The sequence below is a fragment of the Lepidochelys olivacea genome (assembly GCF_965140295.1).
Source record: "Lepidochelys olivacea isolate rLepOli2 genome assembly, chromosome: 3".
NCBI lineage: Eukaryota > Metazoa > Chordata > Testudines > Cheloniidae > Lepidochelys > Lepidochelys olivacea.
In genome coordinates, this window is record NC_140413.1 from 15,890,335 (window position 1) to 15,905,541 (window position 15,207).

The following is a 15,207-nucleotide window of genomic DNA, read 5'->3' on the forward strand; positions in this document are numbered from 1 at the left end:
TGCCCCAGTTCAGCCCTGCTGCAGGGGTATATCAGGGGCAGCTCTGGGGTACACACAGTTCTGTGCATTGGCTATTCTGGGACGGTGCAGTGGCCCACAGACAGATGTGGGAAGCTGTTTAAGTTACAGCTGTCCCCATCCTGCTAATTTGCAAAATTACTTTATGACACCTAATGGCTAATATTAGGAGCTTATTGTCCTGTGGTTTAGGGGAGCTGGGCTTAGCACCCAGCCCTCGGTTTGTGTGCCTTAGAGAAATTTTACATGCTAACCATGTGCTCCAGCTAGTAGAGGTGTAACACAGATTGCATCCACACCGAAACATGCTCCCAACTGTGCACTGCCATCACAACCACTGTTTGAACTGAGCAGCTGGGTGCGGCCCACAGACAATTCCCAGCATGCAGCACTTAACCCTGAGCCCAAACTGCAACTTACAGAGACAGGTCCCAGCATAAAATGCTTCACCCTGAGCAATATGTAGTGACAGGTCCCAGCATCCAACACTTCACCTTGACCTCAAGGAGTCTGTACTCAAGTCCCATAGCTTAATGCTTCACCCTGAGCCTGAGCTGCCTGAGACAGCTCCCAGCATGCAATGCTTGGTCCTCAGCCCACCTAGCCTGTAAAGGCAGCTCCCTCCCAGCATGCAATGCTCTCCCCTGATGTCAAGCAGCATGTAAACAAGTCCCGGCATGCTATGCTTCACTCTAGACCAGATGCCAGCCCCTAATGGCTTGCCTCGAGCCCCAGTAGCCTGGAGACACCGCTCAGGCCTCCGCCCGCCTATCCCGCACCAAGGGCCTGAGGGGTACTGCTGACCCTCACCCGCTCCCTTCCCCTCTGACGGTAAGGGCCGCCCAGCCCGTTCTTACCCCCCTCCTCCTGGGCAAAACAGACTGGACCAATGCGACCTCCCTCCTGACACAGACTTCATTCGTTTAACGGACGTTCTTTCCAGGGAGGCCCACGGACCACCCAACGGCGGCGGGAAGGGTCACGTGAGGAAGAAGAGCCTATAACAGTGGAGCGTAGCGGGCCGGCCTCGTGCCGGACAGTTTGGGGGGGGGGGTGGTCACGTGCCTCTCTACCTGCGGAACGGCCGCTAGCTCACTTCCCAGTGCGCTGTCGGTAGGTCGGTCGGTCGCGCTGAGGGGGCGGCCGCGCTGGGGGATGTGCTCCGTGCAGGGGATCCCCAGTCCCGGCACCACCGTCAGCCTGAGGGTCTCCTTCGTGGACGTCCACCCGGAGGTGCCGCTGGTGCGGCTGTGGGGCCTGCTGGGCGAGCGCCGGGAGGAGTATGCCCGCCTGCACCAGGACATCCAGGCTAAGGCCGGTCCGCGCCTGGTCGGCGCCCCGGGAGCCATCTGGCCGGCGGCGGGGGCCGGGCTGTGCCCGGGGGATCTGTGCCTGGTGGAACTGGGGGATCATTGGCACCGCTGCCGGGTCGTGAGCCGCCAGGGCCAGCACTGCCGAGTCTTCCTGCTGGACGAGGGTCGCACGGTGACGACCGGCGCCTACTACCTGGCTCGGGGCGGGGACGAATTCTTCCACCTGCCCTCCGAGGTGCTGGGCTGCGTGCTGGCCGACCTGGTGCCGCCGGGAGCCGGGGCGGGCGGGGCGGGCGGCGGGGAGCAGCCGGCCGCCAGCTGGACGGCGGGCGCCCTGGAGTTCCTCGGCTACCTGCAAGCCAAGCAGGTGTCGGGGCTGGTGCGAGAGGTGCTGATGCCGCAGCGCCTGGTCCTGCTCGAGCTGCCTTGGCTGCTGGCCCAGATGCACCATTTGGGCCTGGCCAAGCAGGTCACTCCCAGCTGCTTCCGCGCCCTGCTCAAGCGCTGCCTGGCGGCGCCCCGCCTGCTCGGCCAGCCCAAGCCGGAGCCCCCTGGCCCTACTTCAGCTACGCAGTACCCTGTGGCTACCGCTCCCCAGCCGGGCCCGGACGCCCTGGATTTCTTCTACCCACGACTTCAGCTGGGGGTGACTGAGCCGGTGCTGGTGACCCAGATCTCCGACCCGCACCGCGTCTATTGCCAGCTGCAGAGCCTGTCCCAGGAGATCCAGCGCCTCTCGGACTCCTTGCACCAGATGTACGAGACGGCGGTCAGGTGGGAGCAGGATCCGCTACCCAAGCCGGGCTCTCCTTGCGCCGCACGCGGCGTAGACGGCCGCTGGTACCGCGCGCTGTTGCTGGAGATCTTCCCCGGGGAGCAGAGTCGGTTGGTGGCCCAGGTGATCTGTGTGGACTACGGCAGGAAGGAATTTGTCACCGGGGCTAACCTGCGCCGCCTGCCCGTGGAGTGTTTCCGCATGCCGGTAGTGACTTACCCGTGCGCCCTGCAGGGTATCTCGGACGGGGGCTGCGGCTGGTCCCGCTCCCAGCTCAGCGGGCTCAAGGCGCTGCTGCTGGGCAAGGCGGTGAGCGCCCGCATCGAAGCCTACAGCCCCTTCGAGCACCTCTACTACGTGAACCTGTACGGGGAGAAGGGCCTCAACCTGAACTGCCTCTATGGGGTGCAAACCCGCTGTCTGGCCCACAGCCTGCTGCAGGGCGGCCAGGGAGCGCAGGAGCAGCCGAAAGAGGAGGACGCCGACCCTCCTAAGGAGCCGGGGCCGCCGCCGCCAGACAGACTCCTTGCAACTGCGGCTCAGAGGGACCCGGCCGCTGCCCACCTACCAGGCGTGCGGCTGAAGGTGGGAGTGTTTTACGATGCCCAGGTGTCCTTCGTCCGAGACCCCTCCGAGTTCTGGCTGCGGCTGAAGGAGCACCTGCTGCCTTTCAGCCAGCTGATGCGGAGCATGAGCGACTTCTACTCCCCAGCCCAGAAGCTGGACGGCATCGTCCTGGAGCCCCAGCCGAGATCCCTGTGCTGCGCCAAGTGGAAGGAGAACGCCTACTATCGGGCCATTATCACAAGGGTGCTGCGGAATGGGGTGGAAGTGCACCTGGTAGATAGAGGCAACAGGGAGATCTTGGACTGGTATAAGGTGAAGGAGCTGCTGCCTCAATTCAGGGAGCTGCCTGCTGTAGCTCTGAAGTGCTGTTTGGCAGATGTTTCTCCCCTGGGAGAGGCATGGAGTAAAGAGTCTGTGGCTCACTTTAAAAGGACAGTGCAGAGCAAAGAGCTGGTGATCCAGGTGTTGGCTACGCAGGGTGACAAGCATGTGATTGAAGTTCTTGACCAGTCTCAAACGGGGGAGAAAAATATAAGCAAAATCTTGTCCCAAGGAGGCTATGCAAAATTCCAGGGGGCTGAGATTCCAGAGGCTCTTCAGAAGTTATCTGCTCAGTCTCCGGGGCAGGATCCCAAAGAACGTGCTGGCGAGGGGGAGCTAGTGAGTTCAACAGCCAGGAGGAGTGGAATGCGATCCAAAACAATAAGAGACAACATAGTGCTGAATCCCTCTGTGCCTTTGACTGTCAAAGACCAGCCTACTGCAGAAACTTGCCATTTATCAAGTGACTCTGCTCCTGATGAAAAAAAAGTTAAGGGAAACCTAAATCTGCCCTCCTCTCTTACACAGTACTACTTGGAAATAAAACCAGGATCTCCTTATGAAGGTCAGCTGGAAGTTGGTAGTACAGTTCAGGTGGTAATATCCTATGTTGAAAGTCCTGGCTACTTTTGGTGTCAGTTGAGTAGCAACAACCAAGAACTTAAGACACTAATGGCTGAAATTCAAGATTATTGCAAGACTTCAACACAGCCACATCACTGGGCAAGTCCAGTGTGTTTAGCAAAGTATTCAGAGGATGAAAAATGGTACAGAGCTTTGATTATTAGTGGAGAGTATTCTACAGAACAGGTAGAAGTGATATATGTTGACTATGGGAACAAGGAGCTGGTTTCTGTAAAGAATCTCTGCTCAATTAATGCAAATTTTCTGAAATTAAAGGCTCAGGCTTTCAGATGCAGCCTTTACAATTTAATCCAACCAAATGGTCAGGATCCTTTTATTTGGGATGAAAAAGCAATCCTAGCTTTTCAGGAGTTTGTTGATGAGACAGCAGATCATTTGGAACTGAAGTGTACAATATTTGCTCTAGCTGCCATAAACAATAAAGAGCTGTTTAATGTTGTGGACTTAATTACGCCTTTTCAGAGTGTGTGCCATTTTTTAACCGAGAAAGGGTTGGCCAGACCTGTACCACCTCAAAAACCTCTGGCATCCTCTGTTCAGCTACACTCTTATTATTATTCTACACATGACATCAAAATTGGAAGTGAAGAAGAGATTTATGTAACACATGTTGACAATCCATGGAAATTTTACTGCCAACTTGCCAGAAGCGCAAATGTTCTAGAACAGCTCACAAATAACATTGGTCGACTAAGCAAAGTAATGCACAGTTTAAAAATGTCACAAAACCCTGGAAACCTGTATCTTGCAAGGTACACTGACAATCACTTGTACAGAGGAGTAGTTTTGAAAACCAAGCCTAATAAGGAAGTCTTCTTTGTAGACTTTGGGAATATACAGGTGGTAAAGAAAGAAGACTTGATTCCTATACCCAGCGATGCATACGATATCTTGCTTTTGCCAATGCAAGCCATAAAATGTTCACTATCTGATATCTCTAATATACCAAAAGAAGCTACCACATGGTTTGAAACCGCTGTCTTGGATAAGCCTTTAAAGATGGTAGTGGTAGCAAAAGAATCTGATGGAAAGCTGATAGTTGAACTGTATGATGGCAATATTCAAATTAATGCAAAAATGAAAGAGGGTTTAAGCTTACCAAGAAATAGAGAGTCTAACAAATATGTAGGAAATGAAACTCTACATTCTAAAAACATAAATGCTAAAGAAGAGAGGAATGAAAACATGAAGTTATCAGCAACATACATGAGAAAGTCTGAGAATAGAACTTGGAGATCTGAAATCCAAGGAGAGGAGCGCAATACCAAAACCAATTTTGTATGTAAGGATGTAAAACACTTCGAACCCGCTGCAAAAAGAGAGTTGTCAACCAAATTTCTAGGATCTGTGGAAAGATTTAACACTAACAAAGATTTTCCCTCAACAAGTACTCCCTTAGTGGGTAAAAAAGTAGGTGAAAATAAATCTTTACCCTTTATAAAGAAAGAGATAAAGTCTGATATTGTTAAACCTGATACTCTTAAAGCTAGAAATCAAGGAGAAAATAGTACACTCTTTCCGCTTAAAAGCATATGTGACTTGCCTCCAAGGAACTTAGTGCCTGGTCTGAAAACTTTAGTATACATTTCTCATGTAAATAACCCTTCAGATTTTTATATCCAATTAGCAAGTGATGAGCCTCAACTTAACAATATTTCAGAAGGATTAAACAATAAAACAGGAACAGATAGTCTCAGTCAACAACAGTTGCAAGTAGGAGACTTAATTTGTGCAGTTTTTTCAGAAGACGGCTTGTGGTATCGAGCTGTAGTAAAACAGAAACTATCTGATGAACGGATCAGTGTACAATATATAGATTATGGCAACACTTCAGTAGTTAATGTTTGTGAAACAAATAGACTGCTTGAAAAATATTCATCAATTCCAATGATGAGTATTCATTCCTCGCTGGCTGGAGTTCAGTCTAAACAGCTTACAAATTGGACACACGAAGCAGTGAGTTATTTTTCAGAAAGAACAAGTGAAGTTCAAATAAACTGTGAATTTGTAGAGAAACTCAAAGACAGATGGGAAATTGTTCTCTATGATGAGCAAGGTATGATAGCAGTGGATTTGATTAATGAAACCTTTGCAACGAGAGAAGAATCTCAGTCAACAGAAGCACCTGACAGGAGAGAGAGTGGTGCTGATGTGGCAAATCAGTGTGAACCTCTGCCTTCTGATGAGAAAAATAAAGCTTCTAGTATAACGGACACTAAATCATTCTTCTGGAAGACTCCAGAGGTAGCTCAGACTGTAGAAACCTATGTCACTGTTGTAAAGGGTCCAGAATACTTTTGGTGTCAGATGGCTGATCCAGAAAATATAAACTACTTAGAAAAAAAACTACAGGAAACTGGAGAACTTGAAATAAGCAGTGTGGATGACTTCAGATCTAGTATTAGAAGTGGTGATATTTGCATAGCAAAGTATAGTGAAGATGGAAAACTTTACAGAGCAAAAGTTAGCAGCATAAAAGGTAACAACCTAACTGTGAGACATGTGGATTATGGATCTGAGGAACTTGTTGGCAGAGAGATGATTAGACAAATTCCTGATCAATTGCTTACAATACCTATGCAAGCATTTCCATGCTGTCTGTCTGGATTTAATTCCCCAGAGAGTTCATGGAGTAATGAAGCAAAAGACAAGTTTTATGACATGACTGCAGAATATTTACTAGAGGTCACAATAATGGAAATACAAAAGGATAGATCTTCTGAAATTCCCTTATCTGTTGTTAAACTGGAATGTAATGGAAAAAACATTAATGAGGAGATGAAATGTTTTTGGAAGCATAACACTGACACGACTTTGGCAAACATTCAGAACACGTTCAGTGAAAAGAATGAGGGTCCAGGGACAGATAATACAGATGCTGTTTGCCTTGAAAAAGCTGCGGCTTCTACTGGAGATGCTGAGCAAGAAAATAGTGCTCTGCAGGATGCTTTACTCTGTGCAGAACCATTCCACCTGACAGACAATGGATGTCTAAATACTGCAGAAATTGAAGAAAAAGTGAGTCTCAAAACTGCTGATGAGCATCAGACCAATTTTGAAATACTTAATAAAGTAGAGAATCCTTTATTGGAAAAAGAGAGCGATAGCAAAACAAAGGTATATGCAGAACCAAAAACATCTGAATCACAGCTTCTTGCCAATAGTGGAGCAAAGGACTTAGTTCTTGAGCCATTTGAAGCACAGTTCTTAGAGGATGACGAACTCAAAGCAGAGATGTTAGAATTATCACTTAGAGTACAATCTTTCCTGGGTGAAGAAAGAAAGGAGCTGTTGGAACTTCCATCAGCTGAGGTGCAGCCTTCCCTGGGTGAGAATGAGAAGCTGTTGGAAATGGAGCAGTTACAAACGCACTCCTCACTTGACGAACTGAAAAAGCTCTTACTGGAGCTAGAGTCACTTGAAGGGCTAGAGTCACTCGAAGGGCACCCTTTCTTGGGTGGCAAAACAAAAGAAGAGGTGCTGGAAGTGGAGTCACTAAAAATGCAGACTTCCTTGACTGATGAAACAAAGGAAAAATTGTCAGAAGTGGAATCACTCCAAATACAGCTTTTGGATGATGAAACGGGGGAGCTAATGAAACTGAAATCCCTTGAAGTGTCGCCTTCATTTAGTAATAGAGAGAATTGGTTGGAAATGGAGTCGTCACTTGAAATACAGCCTGTATGTGGTGATGAAAGAGGGAAACTATTTGAACTGATACCATGTGAGGTACAGATTTCCTTGGGTGAAGAAACAAAGGAGAGTGTGGATTGGGACTTGGACTTGCTTGAAGTTCATCAAATGAAAGCTGTACCAACTGAGTTGGAAGTGGAGTCTTCCCTAGTAAAGACTTTACTTCGTAATGGAGCCAGGAAGGAGCTGGAACCAGAGACGCACAAAGTACAATCTTTGCTTGGTGCTGAAAGAAAAGAGGAATTGGAACTGGTGCCATCTGAGGTGCAGGCTTCTCTTGGTGATGAAACAAGGAAGGACCTGTTAGAGTTGGAATCATCTCTTTTAGAGCTTTCTGCAGATAAGTTTTCATTCCCCAAAACTGACTTTAAAAAGCAAGTGTCTACTTGCCCTGTAGAGCTTTGTGATGTAGGACAAGCTGACAGCAGAGGTGAAAAATGTAAGAAATGGCTAACTTTGCAAGAGAAGAGTTGTGCAGAACCGATGAAACCAGACTTGCATGAAGTGTTCAGAGAGTATAAAAATACTCTTGTGAGTGGAGAGTCCTTGAGGCATAAGCCCTCAGATGAAGAAGAAATTGAAATAAGAGGAAAGCAGGATGTAACTTTAGCTGGTCATGATGCAGGTATGTACCTTTAATTATTTTAAAGAGCTATAGACTCAAACTGTACAGCACAGTAACATTTTGTTTTAAAAAATCAACAGTTGCAAATGCAAAATTTAGCTTAAATGTTTATAAAATATTTGACTGGGGTGTGTTTTGGAGAAGAAATTAATTCTAATGTTAAGATTAGACGTGGGGAGGGGATGGGGAAATGAGGTCTGTGAGGTAAGATACATAAAAAGTGCTATAGTTTAAAGGAATAATATATGAACAGAGTGTTATGTGGTCTATGAGACACTCTTGATTTAGATCTATTCCACCCTTAAAACCTCTTGAATTCCTGGGTTTTAGTAATGAGTTAGCACTGCAAAGTCTCCTGTAAAATGTGTCCATTACTAACTCTAACAAATAAGAGTAGTTTCTTACCTGCAAATACAGACTGAAAAGGCAGCAGGCAGAGGCAGTTAAATACACTGATGGTTTTTAATCAAGTCTAAAACTTACAGCAAATTTTGGTGACATTTCAAATCTTGTAGAGCAAAGTGAGCATGCCTGTAATCTAGAGGGGTTTGCTGTTGGCTCCAAATGTATGGTGTGGACATGTCTGAAGTGGTGTGAGGCTCGGATTTTGGAGATATCTGATGAAGGCACCAGGGTAAGTAGGACTTCAGAGCTCTCTCCATGTGTAGAAAAGATTCCATGTACATTAGAAATGCTTTGGTTGCTCCACGTGCATCCCACGTTCTCCAGACTCTCAGATTACTAGAGAGGTTACAGAGATTAAAATAGTTACAGTAGAACCTTAGCGTTACAAACGCCAGAGTTGTGAACTAATCAGTCAACCACACACCTCGTTTGGAACCGGAAGTACGCAATCAGGCAGCAGCAGAGACCACCACCCCACCCTACCCCCCACAAAAAAAGGCAGCAAATACAGTGCAGTAGTGGCTTAAATGCAAACTACTAAAAAAAAGAAAGGGAAAGCAGCATTTTTCTTCTGCATAGTACAGCTTCAAAGTCGTATTAAGTCAATGTTCAGCTGTAAACTTTTGAAAGAACAACCCTAACGTTTTGTTCAGAGATATGAACATTTCAGAGTTACAAACGATCTCCATTCTCAGAGTGTTTGTAATTCTGAGGTTCCACTGTAGTTAGTGTTGCTTGCTGCTTTTGGATTTCTAGAATACATAGTTACAGTTGCCTCTTATATTGGTAAATAGAGTTACTCAATGGAAATTCACTTGGTAAGTAGATGCCAGGAGGTGCCAATGTAAAGGTTTTCAAGAACTCTTCCTATTAAATCTCTGTTTCCTAGTCTGATTTTTGAATGGTTTTGAAGAGTAGCTGCAGACATCTGTTTATACACCTTAGACGAATAAATGTCTGAACCAGAAACTGAACACTATATACTCTTTTCTCCCTTCTTGCATTTTACAGGAATTGTATACTTAGTGTTTTACATGATATGCCAGTTGTGGACTTTTTTTCCATTAACATGTTGTGTTATGTATTCTGTATAAACTGGTAATGCCTACTAGACTAAGGTTAATGTTTTATCTATATAGGTTTTGAATCTCTCTAATGGCAATGAGGAGATAGTGAATCCTGAGAATGTTTGGAATGGTATTCCTGAAGTGACTAAGAGTCCATCTGAGGTACAGTGTTATAGCTCTTGGTAAATATTTGGGGAAACCTAATGGAGATAAAATATCCAGTATCTGGAATTTTGAGTTGTAATCTTTGTGTGATCATGGGGGATAACACCAACACCAACCCACCCAACCTTTATCTGGAAAATCTTGATGTTTATCAAAACTTTACCAAACTGCCTGATACACTGTAGCTTCTAAGTGACCCCTGTGGCCCTCCTTTTTTAAAACCTGAAGAGTGGAGTATAACTGGCTACCCTCAGCCAGTTACTTGGATAAGGAATATTATTATTATTTTGGGTTGTGTGAAACCCAGTTCCAGAAAACGGGTGATATTGAAAGTGAGTAAACACAGTGTTAAGCAGAAGAAATATCAGGAAGTGCAGAAAGCTGCTTATTGCTGTCAGACTTGACAGTTCTGAATAATGCTATTGGGGCATCAGTTCTGACAATATAGTGCTAACAAAGAGCTTAAAGAAACACTGCATAAGGAACAATGAAATATTTCATAACTATTTAGTAGTAGAAATGATCTTAAAGGGGTCTTGCATTTGTATTTTGCTTTGTGGACAGTGCTGTTATGGCAACACATACATCCAGGAACCTAATATTAAATTATGCCAGAGTCATTTGTCACAGATGCTGATTATTATGAAGAAGGGAGTGGAATCAATTTTCAGCTTCTTCATTCCTGCGACAGAAGCGTGGCTTGAAGAAATAAGATGGACACAAAGCCAGTTCTAGTGCTTGAGATAGGAAAATAATTCTCCTACTGATCATGAGTGAATACCTGAGTGTTAATGTAAAAACCAGTCTACTTTTAAATCAGATGCAAATACAAAAAGTTTTTCAGCAGTTGTGTTTTTGTCCCTTTCAGCAAAACCTGTTTTTGTTTCTGTTTTAGGCAGAGTTCCATGTGACAGATAACTTGCACTCCTTATCAGCGGAAGGCTCAGTGTTGAAAGGTAGTACTTAAATTTTATTTTCTAAACTCCTGCCATATGAAAAGTTCATTGTTAGTTGGATGTTAAGTACCTGTCTTATGCTTCAAAAGGCTAAAAGCATGATATTCTAGTATATTTTAAACAGAACTTCCAGCTGTGAAATGTGGTTGGACTAACTGGTCACTGTAGAATAATTTTCTGGGTTTTTCACTAGCAGGTACAGCACAGCCAGTAACAGTGCAAGACTCCCCATATTTCCGTGTCTGGAAGGACTATCCCTAAGGGGAAATAATAGTTCTGTTTTCATGCCTGGTCAAATCATTGGCCTTTCGGTTGAGGCTTATCTCTTGGGTACTTTTCCACCTGGAGAATTGAACCATGATAACAAGTCGGGTCTTGTAGGCTCCCAAATCTTTGTAAAGTGGTAGTGACTGTCACATGAAAGTCTTTGTATCCATTACTGATCACCTGAGGCATGTGGTCTCTCTGTAGCTCTTCCCTTATTTTTGTTCTTTCTTACAAAAAAAGTACAAGAAACCTTATGTCATTCTGTTTTTTTTTCTCTGAGATGATCGGGTTTAATTTGCCAATCTGTAGACTGATACTAGGAATAAAAAGCTTAGCTGGTGATACTTTCTTCCTGACTTTTTACAGTGCCTGAAAAGCTATTAGCTAATCTGCTCTTCTCATTTGAGTCAAAGGTGTATAGACCTTCCTACTACTAGCACCGGTTTACTTAAGTTTGTCTGGTGTATTGCCAGGATTGTGTGTGGGTTTTTTTTTTAATTTTTTTAATTTTTTCAGTAATGTAAGGTATCCTTGTTACAGAAGTTAGGAAATTGGCTTTTAAAGATATGGACAAGTAAATTCTCTCCTGAGTCTTTTTGTTTGAAAGGTCACATTGACAATTTATATGATAGACGGGAATGGTAGCACTGCCTATTATTATGATTGCCCAACACTTCCCATTATAAGACCATGTTTTCAGTTACTCCTAACTCTGCCAAACTTGGGCAAAGAAACTGAGACTGGGACAAAAACAAGCATGGGGAAGAGAGAGGGCTGGGACAAGGACTTGCTGGAGGGGACTGGGCAGAAGGGGTGAAGTATGGGGGTGGCATAGGCAGAAGAGTCTGTGACTACTAGAGCACACTCCCCTCCAGAGCCTGGAATGGAACCCAAGATTCGTGAGACTGACTCACTCTCACTGCAGTCAATAAATATTTGTGAAACACTCTGGCAAAGCATGTGTTTCATTGCCCTTTAGTGCTGGCAACCTACTACGGCAATCAGGAATTCCACTAGTTCAAGTGACTGAGATCTGTGGTGGATCAAAAGGAGATTAAAAGGTTCCACCACTGCTTATTGACACCTAGATGGATCACATGCCATATGAAGGAATTTCTAGTTTTTTTTCATTTGTTTTTTCTGAAAACCCAAGAAATTACACACAAAACTACATTGAAAAAATTGAGGCTGCAATGTCAAGCCCTCAAAAGTGAGGAAATGCCATGATTAAGGTGCAACCTTAATTTGGCCCCCTGCTGCATATACATTCTGATGGTCTTTAATTACATGATCACATTATTTTTTCCACAGGTCCTTTGCCTCATTCAGTGTACAGGGTGGTCTTGCTCTGGGGATGAATTAGGATTGTGTGGTAAAGGAGACGGTTGTCTGTAAGGTCCTGCATTATTTGTTGCAGAAGTTGAAAGGTGTGTAGTGAATGAGGCAGTGCATTGCAGAAAGAGAAAGTGGGTCCGGTGATTCAGGGAAGTGAATGCTACCCTGAAGAACCGGATTCTATCCTTGCCTGTGCCACAGAGTTCCTGTGTGATGCTGGGGTTACACTGGGGTGTTCTTAAACCAAACTTTCCACAGGCAGTCGCTAATTGTGTTCCTCATTTTCTGGATGCCCAAATTGTGGGCATGGTTTCTGATGTGTTGAGCTTTCACATCTTACTGAAATAAATGGGAGCTGTGCTGTGAACTTGTAGAGTGCTATATAATGCTAAGTACTCTGAAAAATCAGATCCTAGGTGTCTCAGGGCACCCAAAACTAGCTGATACCTTTGACCTTATTCTCTGTCTCAACTCGCCAGATGTAAAATGGGGATATTACCCCACCTTCCCAAGAGTGCCATATTGGAATTAATAATCCTGTCTTCAGAGCAGGGTATGAATAGTGTGCATTATATAGGGTGCGGAATGAGGATAAAATAAGATATTGAATATCTGATCATTGAGCACCATCCATCTTGTGCATAGAATGAAGCAGGGGTCCTGTGGAAACAATAGCATGTGATCATGTAATTAGACCGTTGGAATGCATGTGCACAAGGAGTGCACAGGTAACCGTCATGCTGGCATTTCCTAACTCTTGAGCATTTGACTTTTTAACTGTAATGTTCTATTAACAGTTTTTCTGTGCTTACAAAAAAATTATATGCGTGCATATGAGAGAGCAAGCGAGCTCTAATCAGAATATCTTAAAATCAAGTGTGTATAAGTCTGCAAATGGTGGCCGGTTCCCTTTCACTCAGTCCTGTTAATGACTGTTTTTTAACTTTAAAAAACCTTCAGATACAAACTCATCTATCCACAGAATGTCACAGTATCTGAATGTCTGATACAAACTGTACATGTTAATAGAATCAACATTTTATTGATAAAACACCATAGAGTCCTGGACTTTAAGGTCCGAAGGGACCATTATGATCGTCTAGTTTGACCTCCTGCACAACACAGGCCACAGAATCTCACCCACCCACTCCTGTAATAAACCCCTAACCTATGTCTGAGCTTCTGAAGTTGTCAAATCATGGTTTAAAGACTTCAAGGTGCAGAGAATCGTCCAGCAAGTGACCCGTGCCCCACGCTGCAGAGGAAGGTGAGAAACCTTCAGGGCCTCTGCCAATCTGCCCTGGAGGAAAATTCCTTCCCAACCCCTAATATGATGATCAGCTAAATCCTGAGCATGTGGGAAAGACTCACCAGCCAGACACCCAGGAAAGAATTCTCTGTAGTAATTCAGATCCCACCCCATCTAACATCCCTTCACAGGCCATTGGGCATATTTACCGCTAATAGTCAAAGATCAATTAATTGCCAAAATTAGGCTATGCCCTCATACCATTCCCTCCATAAACTTATCAAGTTTAGTCTTGAAACCAGTTATGTCTTTTGTCCCCACTACTCCCCTTGAAAGGCTGTTCCAGAACTTCACTCCTCTGATGGTTAGAAACCTTCGTCTAATTTCAAGTCTAAACTTCCTGATGGCCAGTTTATATCCATTTGTTCTTGTGTCCACATTGGTACTGACCTTAAATAATTCCTCTCCCTCTCTGGTACTTATCCCTCTGATATATTTATAGAGAGCAATTATATCTCCTCTGAGCCTTCTCTTGGTTAGGCTAAACAAGCCAAGCTCTTCGAGGCTCCTTTCATAAGACAGGTTTTCCATTCCTTGGATCATCCTAGTAGCCCTTCTCTGTACCTGTTCCAGTTTGAATTCATCTATCTTAAACTACGTTTTTAAATATCTACTATGACTATTATGTTTGACCCCTGCAGGTGGAATGGGTTATCTCTTAAACTGAACAATACAACACAAAACTCGAGACAGTCTTGTAAACATTTCACCTTTGACTAAAGTTCCAGCTGCCTTAGTTAATAGTTAATCATTGTACACAATGGTCTTTCAACTGTGTAATCTTTGGGGTAAACTTAGTACAGGACCATGAAGTAGACAAAGTTGGTCTGAAATTGTACTACAATCTTTCAGACTATCAAAAAACATACAGGTCACACTCTTTAATGACTGTTACTGCATAAGTATATTTTTGGATCTTCATGGTCCTATTCTTACCTCTGTCTTTCTCTCCTCTTTTCCTAGAAAAAAAGGCCAGCTGTGGCACAGATGTAATGGTTGATCCATATATGTTGTCCAGCAGTCCTGAAAATGCCACCGAGTAAGGCTTCTAGTTCACTAGTGTCATGTGTTGGAGAAGCAAAGTCTTATGAACATGTACTTCCCCGAGATATCTGAATTCTACAGTGTAGAAGTATTTTGAGCATGGTTTTCATACAGCTGTGCAAGTAATATCTAACTCGTATGTCATATTTCTGTAATGTGTTACACAAGTGTGAAGTGCTAACAAAATGCCTACATGGAATCTACAGATGTTTTGATAGTTCCAGCATGTAGTTTCTTAAAATTGTGCTGCCTTCATTTAAGTGAGAATTTGGGCAGCTCTTGACCAGTGGAGTTTCAGCTATTGAATGTTTTAGTCTGTTGTACCAATAGTTGTAATAACTAGATTGATGTTAAACTTTTTTGCATATGTAGATTGCTTAAGTCCTATATTTCTACTGGAACTATACTTGATTTAAGTTTGGGTTTGCTTAAATGAAGGTTACTCAGATGTATACAAACGACTGTACATTATGCAGCACTGCTTTCTGATGAGCGCTGAGATTTCTTTGCTAGAATAGCTCTCCTAAAAAAAATGTGAGGATATTTTGCACCAGTTACTTTGAATGTTTTGTCCTCCTTTATGGTAAACAATATATACTTCAGTGTGAACTCTGCATTTATACTACTATACTAACAATAGAACAAGATGGAATAAAGCTGATGCTGGTGCATTGTTATCTGGTCTTGATCTTTTTGATTTCT

The 15,207-nt window shown here is 44.2% G+C and overlaps 1 protein-coding gene across 1 annotated transcript; it reads left to right on the top strand.

Annotated features, from left to right (window-relative positions):
• The first annotated feature begins 1,124 nt into the window (after positions 1-1,124).
• Positions 1,125-15,166, top strand: TDRD6 (tudor domain containing 6). Its single transcript, XM_084623637.1, has 5 exons — positions 1,125-7,957; positions 8,443-8,591; positions 9,502-9,591; positions 10,490-10,550; positions 14,425-15,166. The coding sequence occupies exons 1-5, from the start codon at positions 1,174-1,176 to the stop codon at positions 14,502-14,504; spliced, it is 7,164 nt and encodes a 2,387-aa protein (XP_084479763.1). The 5' UTR covers positions 1,125-1,173; the 3' UTR covers positions 14,505-15,166.
• The last annotated feature ends 41 nt before the right edge of the window (positions 15,167-15,207 follow it).